General features: G+C 38.0%; 1 protein-coding gene across 1 annotated transcript in view; it reads left to right on the top strand.

Moving 5' to 3' along the window:
* Positions 1–1,732: 1,732 nt before the first annotated feature.
* LOC149073473 (28S rRNA (cytosine-C(5))-methyltransferase-like) overlaps positions 1,733–15,431 on the top strand; it is a 28,292-nt gene continuing 14,593 nt past the window's right edge. Inside the window, exons 1-2 of the mRNA XM_089246690.1 lie at positions 1,733–1,961; positions 7,324–7,594. Coding sequence (XP_089102816.1) covers positions 1,788–1,961; positions 7,324–7,594 — 445 coding nt within the window. The 5' untranslated portion in view covers positions 1,733–1,787. The remainder of the gene's footprint in view (positions 1,962–7,323; positions 7,595–15,431) is intronic.

Below are 15,431 nucleotides of genomic sequence, written 5' to 3'. Positions count from 1 at the left end.
GCAATCCAACCTGAATACACCTTTGTGGGCTGTATATACGAACGTCTAGCAACCCTAGACCCCCTCATCTCCATTTTCTTTGTATCGGAGCTCCTACGACAGAAAAATTTTTCTGACAGGTTCAGCGAGCTTGACCATGCACTATGCAAATGAAGCCAAGTCCGGATCTGGCGTGCTGAACCATTCAAAAATTTGTTTTAGCCCACAGTGTGAGACAGTTTTGACAGAAAACAGGTTTTTGTGAGTTTGGGTATCGAGTAGAGCCAATACCTATAACCGAAAGCCTCCGCGTGAAGCTTTGACATCACTGATGTGGCCCTTTTCATCTATAGTCATTGGATGTACTGTGGAAAAGGTAAAGATTTTACATGCATTGGCCTATTATATCCAATGGCTACAGGTGAAACAGACGACTTTAATGAAGTTAGAGCTTCGTGAGGAGGCTTCCCACTATAGGTGTTAGTAGAGCAGCGGGTTTAGACGGGGCTTTACAGATTGCATTCTACACTAAGACAAAACAAATTGACTCCGAGCTCGTCTTCTCTCAAACTGTCACATGCGTATGCAAATTCATCGTTACGGTAAAGATCAATGCAATTTTCTAAGAAAAATAAGTAAAACAAGAAACTCAGACCCAATTTTTTTAAACCGATTTCCTTAGTAGTGACAACGTCTCCCCTAGCTCTGTAGTTCATTGCGGCCATCAGTAGAAACTACAGACAATCCCTAGCAGTTGGCAACTCTGCTCAGGGCCGCAACTAGATGCTTTGTCAGCAGGGGCAAGCATACATTTTGGCGCCCCCTCATAATGTTGAAAAGATTAGAGTGAAATTCGCGCCCCCTCTAGTACAGCGCCTGGGGCACCAGACCCCCCTAGTAACGGCCCTGACTCTGCTTATATGAAAATATTTCGGACTTTTCCACTGATCATTGTAATGGAATGGTCACTATAACATGGGTCGTTATAACGAGCATCGACTGTAGCTAGTCTGTTTCAATTGATCATGGTAATACAAAAAAAAACATTGAATGATCATGACAGAATAATACACAATTTTTTTTTATCGAATCATTAATTTAAAAAAGTCACTGCCCACAGAGTTTACATGATGAGACCTGTGTTAGGCCTAGTGTCCGAATTCAAAGTTCACTTGATGAACACTTTGTCCTGCAACATCTTGACTGAACACTTAAAAACAGGTAAAATAACTATAAATGAAAAGTTTTTAAATAACGACTCGTTAAAAGCACTATTTAAAAACAATCGAAATCGATCATTCGAATACGATGCGCATTCGTTTCCAAATATTACCACGATAACGACATGAATCAAAGCCGCTTGTAAGTTAACTCTTAATGCAGCTTTGACATGAATGCTGTTGCAACGATGATATATTCTAGAAACCTTGGCTTATGCGCCGTTGAATTCAAACCAGTGTTGCCAACACCGGTTAAAAATTTAAATAAAATCTTTTTGAGATCAGCTGACCATATGTTTTCAAAAAATACGCTGGTATACGGGAATTTGAAATTCCAAATACGGTTCGTTATCGCAAAAGTACTAACAATACCCGAATGATAATATTATTCGTGATTCTAATAAAAATCTTGTTTAAAAAATATCGTAATAATTACTGATGTGAGATGATGTGGAGAAAAATCTTAACATCTCCCTCGTTAGCATTATTTGCCTTTTGAAGATCATTTGTGAAACATCAATCAATGGAATAAACATAAAAATAAAACAAACACAAAGTAGCACGTGCTAAATGACACTGCGTTGAGCAATGGCCTCGTCAAGTGATAAGTCCAATGAATTTTCCAAACAAAAAAAGGTCCATTTGAAAAATTTTCAGCGTTTTCCTAGATTGTTTAAAGAAGCCGCTGTAATTATCAAAGAAGTTAGAGATGGAGGCAAGAGCATCAAATCAGTTTTATATAGTAAAAAGCTGCCGGGCGGGGTAATCAATTGTTTGGTTTCTTTCATTTTACTTGTTATAATTGTTGTTTTTTTAAGTTACATTCCATTCTTCAAAGACTTCATTTTGTCTAGATGAAAGAAAATTGTGTAATCACGACAAAACTTCATCAGAAGCGTATTTACGGGGGTGGGGGGCCTAGCTGGCTATAGCACAGGGTGGAAATTTCGGCGGGGCAGCAAATTTGAGGAATGAGTGGTCAAGAAACTTAGAAAAGTGGAAGAAGGGCAGCCAAATCATATAGGTCGCAATCGGTAAAACTATAAATCCTCTCTGCCGAGATAGTGAGGGATCAGCTCAGTGAGTAACCAAGAAAGTGTATGAACATGTTAGTGAGGAGAGGAGTGACAGAGAGCGTGTGCGCGAGCAGGCTCGTGCTGCATGATTACAGAGGCAGCATTTTTTTATGACAGATTTTATTATGACATAGTTTTCACTCTCGTAAATTTTCACACATTGAAATATAAATAATAATTTTGAAGGGAAAGTGCGATTGGATAATTTAGTGCAGATGAATTTCCATACTTTTACAGTATTGAAATGCCATTCAACTCTTTGCTTAGCTCAATTCTTAGGCTGAACACATAGTGAAACGGAGAGCAAAGCAACGATGGCAGAAGAGATCCGAGCAGCGATATCAAACATACTGATTCCAATGTGCCTGAATATAGTGGCACGCACCCTAGCAGAGCGGGAGCTCCGCGACAAACAATAACAGCGGCTCATTCAAGATATTTCGCCGTTCTGCTTGCTTGTGTGTAGCTTCAAGATAGCTGTCAAAGGGCTTGTTTTCGCTGTTAAAAAGCAGTAGTGAGGTAAAAAATGTCACCAGAATCGTTGATGTTAAAGTTCTTGACGTACTTCAAAATGGTGTAGACGATAAATTGAAAACAGCAAGTACAGAATATAATTTAAATATACTTACCGTCAAACTTTTTTTGTGTGCACGTGCTTAACCAAACCGAAAATTATTTATATTTTGAGTTTATAATATTTATATTATGAGATGTAAGCTAATTTATCATGCACCATTTGTGGGTAAATGTATTTGAGTAGCCCAAATTAAAAATCATGTATGTTTCTGTGGAAAAATTGCCAAGTTTTATGTTTGTTTATTTTCTGTGTACCGTCAATATTACCATACTGGAAGCGTACCAAATGTTTTTTATGTTGAATTTATGGGTGTCAATAATTACGTTTCTTGTGTAAAAAAAAATGAAACAATGAAACCAACAAGTATTTCTACAAATAAAGCTATTAAGGGGTGGGGATTTTCCCACTTCTACCCTTCCGCCATAGGCGGAGATTGACTTGGAAGTCTGGGGGGGGCACGATGATGATGATGTCAATTCATCTATACATATATACATTAGATCAGTCGACTCCACGTTTGACTCTGGGGGGGGGGCAACGTCCCCCGTATCTCCGCCCATGCCTTCCGCCTATGCTAATAATACAAATTTAACGCTAATAATAACAATTTAATTTAAATGGTACAGGGGGGCTTTGATAAACTTGATATTTTTCTCAATTTTTTATTCATAAATTTAGTGGAAAATATTGATCTTTCGAGAAGTGATCGCACTCAAGCGCCACAGGAAAAGATGTAGGGAAGAAAGCGACCAAAATATGAGGAACATTTACGTAGTTTATATTTAAAAATAGTGATATTCATACAACAGTATTATTTCTAAACTTTTGTCTGAGCAATGATTTTTACAATTATGAAATTTTTATGAAAAGCAAGGTGATTGCGAGTTTCTATTTGATACATTCTGCTACGTCAAACGGCCCCACTATGTGTACTATGTTCCTTGCTCGCAGCTATATTCTCGTGTCGCTTTGCTCGCTGCTTCCACTATGTTCTTAGCCTTAATTCATCTCAACAAACTTCCTTTCTTTCACTTCCAAAAAGTGTCGCCTATCCCTAGAGCAGTGGTTCTCAACTTTTGGAAGCAGACAGACCGGTAGAATTCTTTTCTTTTTTTTTTCAGTGGACAGTTCAGTCATGAACACAGCTAATGGAAAATAAATAGAAAAAAATGAAATGATGAATCACTCATAACCTGGAAGCGGCTTGGCGGTTAAGAAACACTGCTATAGTGAAGCTAGTTACTGAAAAAAATTAGGTTGCTTCTCTCTCGTATTTTTGTTAAGGATCTTTTCACTTCTTATCCACATTTTTCCCAATTGACTTTCTTTAGTCGAATCACCCAGCACTTGTTTGGATTCCTTGTTTATCTTCTGACGTATGTGTCTTTCAGCCAACACCCATACTAGAAGTATTGCTAGTGTGGTGCTGTTTCGGCTTGGGAATGACTGCCCATTTCTGTATACCTATATCAAGAGCTGCAAGTAGATGCCTGGGTAACCACACATTTTGGTATCCCTTTGTAATGTTGAAGGGTGAAATTTGTGCCCCCTCTGGTCTAGTTAGCGCCCGTGGCACCATATCTGCCTGCTCCCCCCAAATGCGGCCCTGCCTATATCTATTCTTTATATCAGTGGTTTCTAACATAACATTCTTGCGAAACCCTTGATAGTTATACATTTCTGTAGAACCCTGATAATGAGACTGTTCTACACAACTCAAACAAATTTTTGAATATTTATTTTTAAAAAAATTTGTTCACTAGGACTGGGCAATATTGAAAATTTTACATTGTCAGCTCTACATCACGATATGATATATCAATATATGCAAAGCTCTCGCTCAAAAAATTAAGATGGAGACAAGGTACTCCCCTAAGGCAACATAATAATTTTTTTTTCTTCATAGCACTATTTCAGTATCCTATAAGATTGACCTCAGCCAAAGGAAAATGACAGAAATGACTTGGTAACAAAAACAATTTTTTTCTAAAACAGTGTACTACAACCACAGATAACTCTTTCATCTTACTAGCTCTTTGCAGAGCTTTGTAAACTTTGTTTATGCCTCTGTATGTCCGACAAATACAGAAGTCAATCAAATGCAATCGGGAGCATCAGAGTCACAAAACCTAGAATAGGCCTGTGTATCTAACTGTTTTGCTATGCAAACCATTGTTTCACCCATACGCACTGCCCAAGACCATGAAGTAGTAAATACAAAATTATTTTTTCTGTACAGTAGTTTTTAATGATTACTCAAAACATTAACATAAAATGAGTTTTTGAACCCTCAAACTAAGCAAAAGGAAAATTAATAAATGGGCCTTTTAAGTATTATGCCAACAGACTTTTAGCCATTTTGCCCCCCCCCCCCCCCCCGGTCAGCAAAATGTTGTCATCTCTGCCCATAACTTCCTAGTGCATAATATTGGGATCAAAGGCTTATGCAGGGGGGAGGCACATGAGCCCCCCCAGTCATGTCCTTCTCCAAGCAAAAATGTATTTTTTTGATGCAAAAAATATATATATTTTAAAATTGAAATTTGGAAAAAAATACCTTTATATGTTGTTATAATCAATTTATGTTAATTTAAATACTATTTGAAGGCTAAGAACTCTAATTTTCTTTTTAAGAAATTGATTGTGTCAGCCATCATCTAAGCCATATATGCTAAACCTATGGCCTGTGGGCCAAATTATGGCACGCCACCTCAAACTTAATTTTGTAAAAATGAACTAAGCAGTACATTTACAGATTGCTTAAGTGACCCGTGACACACAATTTCAGAACATTTAAGCCGCTCGTTGCACATTTTTAGATCACTCAAGCAGGCCTATGGCACATTCACAGATCACTTAAGTGACCTGTGACACAGTTTCAGATCACTTAAGCAGTCCATGGCACATTTAGGGAGATCCATTATATATAGAGCCCATTATTGATCCCTGACATGTGGCATAGTTTTAGAGCACTTAGGCAGCCCCAGTGCAGTTCTACATCACTTAAGTTACCCACTGCACATTCCCAGACTACTTAAGTGATCCGCAACATAATTATGGATCACTTGAGTGACGCACTGCACAGTTCCAGAGCACTTAAGCAGCCTGCAACACATTTCCAGATCCTGCAGAATATGTAGAGATCACTAAAATGGCTCTGTAGAGGACTTATCAATAGGGAGAATGTTAGTTCAGGTATCCACAAACTAGTGAAAGGTTTTCCCGTTTTTGGCACACAGAGTAAGATGTCATTAGCAATATTTAATATTTTTATAAAGGTTGGTTCATAACGCAAGCATCATTTAAACTCCCCTCCCCCTTGTCATCAAAAGTAAACAGACCCGAAACCCCTTCCCTCTGTCGATGCTGACATAATACTACAATGACCCCAAACCGCATAACCCGCATACACCCCCCAAATGACCTGAAAAAATGATACAATTTTTACTTTGGCAGTATCATTAATTACAATCTAGAACATTTGTATTTTTTGGCAATATTTCTATATCCATTTTCATTGAAAAAATTACAAATTTTGTTGACAAGATTTGGTAGAAAAATAGGCCATTTTACCAAAAATTAGGACAAGTGGGAGCCCTGCGATATGCCATCCTGACCATAAGCAGATAAATGATATTTGTATGGCTGTGTGGGGGGGGGGGAGAGGGGGATCGCCCCCCTTTTTCTTAAAAAATACGTCTAGATTATTCTTCAGTAGCACTAATTGTTCTGCGATGTATGTCACAGATATTGATAATATTCTGTTTTGGGGCATATTTGTATGGATAAATAATCGCTAAGCCGAAACCACTGAATCCATAAATATGGAATTTTGTCGGTTGCTTTATTTAATAATATAGAGACTCATTAAGAAGGAATTTTTCAAAATTCAACACCTAAAGGGTTCATAAGTGTGAGCAAAACCGTAGGTTACAGCTCGTATTTAAATACAGAGCTTACACAATTTATTGGCACGATTTTGAAAATTTATATTTTTAAAACTATTGCACATAATTCTAATGTGTAATACATAAATATAAAGAAAAACAAATTTTTTTTAACATCGCTCAATAGATGGCAGTGTCTGATAGAATGCAGTGTCTGAAATTAAAAGTGGTGACAATGAGAGAAAAAATTTTTTGTATTAGAATATGCAAGTGTTGTTTTCGTTACTTCTGTGCAGTGTGCATTTAGAAAACTTTGTAACTGAAGAAAAGCAAAAAACGGTTTAGTCAATTTCAGTCACTGCATTTTATAAGCAATTCTGCCATCTATTGAGTGATGTTGGAAACAAAAACTTTGAATGTTTTTCTTTATTTTCATGTGTGATAGTTTTGAAAATATATATATTTAAAATGTTGTCATTCATTTGTGCAAACCCTGTATATCACAATTAAACACTAATACATATAGTTGTTGTTCTTTATTTTATCCCTTTAATAATCATTGATTAAAAAAAATTCTCTTTCAGTGTTTAAGGAAGATTTATGGTCTGACATGTGGTGTTATAAAAAACCTTAAGCTTGTTGATCAAATCATAGAAAAAGTTGACTTACTGACCAAGATGCCTTTATTGAAACAAGAAGCTGCAGAGATAATGGTCTATGAATTAGCTATTAAAAAGCATAGCCTACCTGGTGAAAGCAAGCCAGTTCAGATGATCAGGAAATTTGAAGCTGACATCCATAGAGCATATGAAGAATGCTTTCAAGATGATACACATGTTGCATCTTCTCATGAAGGTTAGTATCAAGTTGATATAGTGAAAGTAACTACAGTGAAAGTCTATTATAAGCTATACTTTACAACGAATAGTGGGGTTAAATGATCACCATAACCTACTTCCGTGGGCATAGATACAGGGCATCAATACCCCAGCGTCATTGGCGGAGCCAACTGATCTACTGTATATGCATATAAATGAATTGAAATTATCATCATCATGCCATGATTGTTTTAACATTAGCTCATTGACGTCACATTGCAAATCACTCATAATAGTAAGAATCTTGTTATATCAGATGTTTATTGTAGATTTCACATTAATATTTATTTGATAAGAATTTATTCAGTCTAAACAAGAGCTCTAAAAATCCCAGGTTCCAAATGGCCACTAAAAAGTTGTCACAACTTTATATGATGTGTGATTCCAAAATTGGAGAAAAAGTATTTTGAAGATTTTACTCATTTTTCTATCATAACTTTTATAATGTAGAAATATACGTTCTTTTTCTAAAGTGAGTCTAATTTTTGGGGGGTTTGCTTTTTTAAGTGAAATTAAATTTTTTGCTGTTTTTGGTGGTCCTGGGGGATTGTCTTATACAATGTCAGTATATGAGTGATTCTCATGTAAAATTGGCCTCAATTATTTCCCCAGCAGTTTACATTAAATATGTTTGATACAGAATTTTTTTATCACTTTCTATTTATATTCTAGTTTCTAAAAAGTTGCCACTTTGTTTTTAATTTTTTTCATCAATAGATTTTTTAAATTTTCTTGAACAAATTCTGTTATTCTTAAGAAAATGTCTTTCTCCTGGCTGTCCCCAGCCATTTTTCAAATTTTAAAATAAAAATTTTCTATCTTAAAAAAATATATTTTTTAAATAATATATATTTTTAGGGCCAGTATAATTTCATATTTTTTTATAATTTTAAATATTTTTTGTCAATAGTTTATAGCCAAATAGAAAATTTTCCCAGTTTTTTTCCATTTGTGCCATTTGGGAAAACATTGGTTCAAGTCGGGGTTGGGCATTTTGCCTATTTTTGCCAGGACAGTGGAAAAAATTGGTAAAAACCAGGGCAAAAATGGCAAAAATAGTTTTATGTAATCTGGTAGAAAATAAATTTACAAATAGTACCTTCGATGCTTGTTATAATGACCACCCATCCTCCAAGACGATTGAAGTCATTAAGGTCATTATAAATGTATATAATTCTTTTGCAATTATTATTTTTTTAATGATACTAGACATAAATAAATACAGGAAGTATCAATTTGTTTTATGCTTGGCGTGTCAGAACAATTAATATAAGGCAAGGGGAAAAAATTAATTAATGATAAACACACAGAATGAACAAGATCATAATATACAGACAAATAATAATAGGTAACATACATATTAAGCGTACAAAAAGCAAGTAATAAAAGAAAAAAAATTAATAATAATAGAAATATATGAAATTTCAGTCCAAACAGAGCGAGTGTAGACGAATACACGCCAAGATAAATATAAGGGGTGATCAAATGAAAAGGTACGAAACGACACGGTGGGTACAAATGTAGACTATATTCAAAATATACACCATAGGCCTGAGCACAACGATCCCACTGATGAACATGCCTCAGGATTCCTTGTTCCCAGAATTCCTGTGGCCATGACGAGACCCAGTCCTTCACAGCGTCCTTGAGTACGTCGTCCGAGTTGAAGCGCTTCCCTTTCAGGTGTTTCTTCAGTGGAACAAACACATGGAAATCACAGGGCGACATGTCCGGACTGTAGGGCGGATGGTCCAATGGCTCCCACTTGAACTTGGCCAGTTCCATGTGTGTGACTTTGGAGACGTGTGGATGCGCGTTATCATGGAGCAGAACCACACCCTTCGTGAGCAGCCCCAGTCTTTTGTTCTTGATGGACCTGCGTAGGCGTCGGAGTGTCTCACAGTACACATCAGAGTTAATGGTTTTTCTGTGCTTGAGGAATTCCACAAGTAGCGGACCTTGAACGTCGAAAAAGACGGTGAGCAACACCTTGCCTGCTGACGGCACGGCTTTGAACTTTTTAGGGGGAAGGTGACAGCTTCCACTGCATGCTGTCCCGCTTTGTCTCTGGCTCGTAGTGATGGCACCAGGTCTCATCACCTGTGACGATCCGCTCCATGAAAGCGGGGTCTTCCTGATACCGAAACAGATGTTGCAGTGCTAGCCCCATACGCAGTTCCTTTTGCTGGTCGGTGAGCTGCTTTGGAACCCAAGCGGCACACACCTTCGGATATCGCAACCTGTCGTGAACAATTGTCCACACGGTTCCATAGCTGACATCCACCTTCACCGCCAACATTCGCAATGTGACACGGCGATCATTTCTCACTAGGTCGTCCACCTTGTTGATGAGATCGCTCGTGATGACAGTGTTTGCCTGGCCTGGTCTCGGGTCATCACCCACACTCTCACGGCCTGCACGAAAACGGGCACTCCATTTTCTGACAGACTTGTCAGAGACACATTTCTCCCCGTAAACTGTCACCATCCGGCGATGAATAGCTGCCGGTTTCTCACCTTCTGCTGTCAGAAATCAGATAACACCTCGCTGCTCCTCAATCGTCGAATTTTGCAACACGAACGCCATCTTGTCCTCATACGGACTGCCGCATCATTTGGACGCCGCTTTTGATAAGAGCCTCTGCTCTCTCCTGCGCATGCGGGCGCCCGCGCATGCTCCTATCCCAGTCAGAGACTCCAATCGCATCCCGAGATGTCTCGCTACGTTCTCCCATGGCGGAATATGCAATATTTAACTGTTACGTTTTTACGTCGTTTCGTACCTTTTCATTTGATCACCCCTTGTAGATATATTGAGTACACATTATCAGTGATCGAAAGTAATTGAACTATATTAATGGGACCTGAAGAGAGATTTATAAATATTTGGATCTGGGATTAGAGTAAAAAGGGCAGTGAAAAATTACATGATTCCAGTCCTCAAAGACCAAGAGGTTGTAATATGTGCAATTGTTGATAGGATCTATAGAACATTTTTTACCATTATATATAACGAAAATTAATGTCTGATTAAATCTGAGTTGGGCAAAAACCCTTTTAACTGAGATATGAAAAGGGAGAAAAAGTTCTTCCATCAGGAAAGTTGTTTTTATATCTTTATAGTGAGAAAAAGTTTTACTATTTACAATATGGGAGAATTAATCAGTTTTGATAGTCTGGTTTTTTATACTCTCGATAATCAGTGGAAAATAAGCTTTTACAAGACTTGGATTTTGTTGAACCCAAATAAAACTAAAGCCAGCGCTTTCAAGAATATTTTTAACTTGTAATGCCCAATTATTTTTATTATTAGTGGACGAATTACAAGATTGAGATATTTGGTCATAACTTTTGTTCTTGTCAAACAGGATCATTTCATTTCAAGTAAACGTATCTGGAATTTTAAATCATATTTTTTAAACAAAACACTGAAGCTTGGCGGCCAAGTTCAGCTCTTAGAGTATTTAGTACATTAAGAAGTACCTGGGGTATTTCCAGAGACTATCAATAACCTCTTAGTGAAAATACTAAATATTTGATCCCTTTTATCAATAAATTGTAATACCCGAATGAGAGATGCATATGAGGCTGTTGAAAGCAAAAGGGAATCAAAAAGTTTTAAGGCTGTGACCAAGGAATTATTATGAGCTCCTCTAAGTATTTTTATTACTGGTAGTATAGCTGTTTTGGACTTTGCTAGAAAATGTAAGTGTGTCGTATGAAATTTGCAGGAACTTGAAAATGGGACCCAAAGTAGCCTACATGTAAGTTGAAGTGGTAGTTAGTTGCTAACCCCTAAAATATCATTCATCATATTTTAACAATTTACCTGATATTTTTAATATAATAACTTGAGTTGTATCAATATTAAGATTCTCACTTTTGCCTTAGCATACATGTCAGAGAGTATCTTGATAAGTTTATCACTAATTCCTATGGATCTCAGAACATGCCAAAGTAGGGAATGGTCAACACTATTGAATGCTTTCTTGAAATCAATAAAAATTGCATAAAATTTACCCCTAGGTTTAAAAATATATTTCTGTATCAGGTTATTCGAAATAAAAATTTGATCAGTGATTGAAAAATTAGAACAAATTCAGCTTGTTCCCTTGGAATAATGTCTTTCTCATTTAGCCAGATATTTTATCGATTATTCAAGATGGAGGTAAATAACTTGGTCGTGACTGAGATCAAAGAAATGGGTCTATAGTTCCCTGGTTAGGTGGGGTCACCTTTTTTATACATAGGATTGACTTGTACCTTGATCCAGGAAACTGGTAAACAGGATTTTTCAAAGATATCATGGAAGATTTTTAGAAGCCGTGGAAGATTCGCAATTCTCAAACTCGTCAAATATTCAGGTTTTATGAGATCACTTTCATGAGCCTTTCCATTTTTCATATTCTTGGGTGCAAACAGAAGTTTTTCTGAAGAAAATAGGTTGTCCAAAATAGGATCCGTATGTGCAAGAGCCAACTCGAAACAGGAGGGAAAAATTTGTACTTGATTGCTATTAGTCGCAGGGATGGGTAAAAACAGATTTGAATAAAACTGGTACGATGTTGCTGTAGGAACATTATTGAGATTCAAACGTCTAGGTTTAAAATTATTAATTATTTTCCAAAATTCAGAAGAATTTTTGGCAGAAATAAACAATTTATTTTGGTTTGAAAAAAAAAACATTTTTTTTTCTTTACAAAGTTTTTTATACCTTAGTTTTAGAGCTCGAAAAACAAGAGTGAAAAAAAGAAAAAGATTATTCTACTATTTCGTTAAAGGATACACTTAATTTTTTTTTCCTGAACGCAAGAGATTCCAAACTAAATTTACAAAAAAACAAATTCATTCATTTGAGCACTTTTTTATGCTATAAATTCAATATTTTTAAATCACCTTATTTTAAGGAAATATAAAATTTAATTTTAATGTTGTTTCTATCGGCATGTGGACAAGTCCAGAAAACATGCAGGAAAATTTTTTTCATGAAATTTTCAATTGATAGATTTAAACTAAAGCATCAGAAAGGGAAACAAATTCAAAAATCAATTCAATTCTGAATTCGGCTGATAAAAGGTTAATACGGGAATCGTGTTGATTACACTGCTGGCCACCCAAATTGCAACACCTAGAAAGACAAGAGATATCGCAACAATATTTATTTTGTAGATAACATGTTGACCAAGCATCAAATGATTAAATTTATAGACTTCTGTGAAGTGGATCCTGCCAAAATCAGTAGCCAGAGTAGCCGCCATTGTTGGAGATCACCGCTGCCACACGCCTCGGCATTGATTCAAAGAGACTTTGGATGTGTTCTTGGGGTACAGCAGACCAAGCAGCTTCCACGCGTTGCCAAAGTTGATCTGGTGTGGCAGCTGGGGATGTAATGTGGGTCAATCGTTGAGCAACCATGGACCACATGTTTTCTATCGGCGAAAGATCCGGAGAGCGAGCTGGCCAGGGTAGCAATTCAATCTGGCGATTGACGAAGAACCTTTGGACAATGCGTGCCATGTGTGGTCGCGCATTATCCTTTTGAAATATTGTAACGTGCCGATGATCCTCCGGCGTAAAAGTCTGTAGTCGCCGTCACGTGATCTGTTGTCATAAATGTTACTAGTCTGCAGCTGTGATCGTATGGCGACGATCAAGGCCGATCGTGATGTCCGCCTGCGATCGCATGCAAATGAGGTGACCTTGAAGCCGATTGGCTTGATCAGACACGTGCGGTCGGATGTTTTTCCTTAAATACCGGCCGTACGTTGTAACAGGTCGGATTCCGCGTTCATCTTTTCTTGTTCTATTCAACTGAAGCCCTCTAGTAGGACGGTTCACCGTCTTGCTACCGTATCCATTGGCCTTAAGCTGATTTGTTAAAATGCAATAATTTACATTGTTTGAATCCGTTTTCCGGCAGGTCCGGAATCAAAAATATTAAATAATCTTCACAGTCAAAGTTCTTCATTGCTGATCAAGGTGGTCCGGCCCTCAACCGAGAGGCCCCCCGGAGCTGATCAAGGTGGTTCGGCCCTCAACCGAGAGACCCCCTGAAGCTGATCAAGGTGGCCCGGCCCTCAACCGAGAGGCCCCCCGGAGCTGATCAAGGTGGTCCGGCCCTGAGCCGAGAGGCCCCCCGGAGCTGATCAAGGTGGTTCGGCCCTCAACCGAGAGGCCCCCCGGAGCTGAGCAAGGTGGTCCGGCCCTCAACCAAGAGGCAGCCCGGAAATGATCAAGGTGTTCCGGCTCTCAACCGAGAAAACTTCTTTGATACTGACGGGGAAAGGCTAACAACATCGGATGTCCGATCAATATACAAGTTGACTGTTGATGATCATCAATTGGTGAGCCAGTATCTTTACTGTTAACGTCAAATAGAGGGCTCCACGTTATACTAATCTATTGTTAAAATTGACTAACCCTATAATTAATTTGAATAAATAATATTTCATGCGAAAGTTTATTTGCAATCATTTTCCACTTGTCGTTTGCCACTTTATTACTGGATATTTCGAACCGGGCAAGCAACTCCCATAAGGGACGTTGCAATATGGCTGTGGGTAAGCCCTGAAGGTAAGGAAGGACCTCGGCTCCAACACCTCGGAGATGTAGCGCTGGCTTTTTAAAGTACCGGCAATGCGTACTAGAGGAGTGCGAGAGTGATATCCAATACCGCCCCATACCATAATACCCGGTGCAGGACCAGTGTGGTGGTGCATAACGCAGCTGTTCAGCATCCTCTCTCCACAGTGTCTCCAGACTCAAATCCGACCATCGTGGTGTTGCAGACAGAAGCGTGACTCATCAGTAAAGACAATTTCATTCCATTGTGCCGTCCACATCCTTCTTTCATCGCACCATTGGTGGCGGAGACGTCTGTGGTTCTGCTTCAAGGGTAGATGAAGCAATGGACGTCTTGCGGACAGACCACTCTGCTGTAAACGGCGTTGAATGGTACGCGCAGACACTGGATGATGCGGTACAGACTGAATGTGCTGTGCTATGGTTCGTGATGTGGCTGAGCGATTCGTCACTGCCATACGCACAATATGCCTGTCATCACGTGAAGTGGTGCACTGAGGTGGATGCGATCGAACACGTCGGTCCGTCGTACCTTCCTGCATCCAACGATCACATATCCGCATTACAGTTGTTTGGTTTCGTCCAACACGACTACCGATTTCCCTGTAAGATAATCCACAATCTCGGTAGGCCACTATCCTTCCTCTGTCAAACTCGGATACTTGATCAAAAGATGATCGCTGTTTTCTACGAGGCATAATTGATCGTTTTTTTTGAAAAAACCACAAGAAAAACACAATTGCCGTACTTCAAATCGTCGAAATCTCCAAGCCTTAAATAGCGCTTTAAAGTGGCGCCACAGGCGCGCGTTATGTGCGTCTGCGCTGAAATTCTAATCATTTGCATATCTCACCTCCGCTAATGCATGTTGTAAATTTCATATTATTTGCATGCTTCCTTCAGGGTGTTGCATTTACGGTGGCCAGCAGTGTATATATATTTTTTAATTAATAAAACCAATGTTCCCAATTGGGAGCATTGGCCGTCAAAAGTTTAATTAATCTATAAATATTTCTTACATTTTAATAAAAACTAACTTTTGCAATTCAGTTATTTTATAGCTTAACTCAAGGAAATATTTTGTGTTTGAGAATTCTTTCTTAATGTTATTATTAACCCCATAATAAAAATGTTTTTTTTATTTACTTTCAATATGCTTAATTAGGATGCTATTTTGCAAAAACTATGATAAAATCTAGGCAAATACAATGTGTGTAATGAAGCATAATTAA

Source organism: Pholcus phalangioides, unplaced genomic scaffold (assembly GCF_987345545.1).
Source record: "Pholcus phalangioides strain wild (caught in Gottingen) unplaced genomic scaffold, Ppha-v1.0 ptg000017l_1, whole genome shotgun sequence".
In the NCBI taxonomy this organism is placed as follows: Eukaryota; Metazoa; Arthropoda; class Arachnida; order Araneae; family Pholcidae; genus Pholcus; species Pholcus phalangioides.
This window is presented reverse-complemented; position numbering and strand designations above follow the sequence as displayed.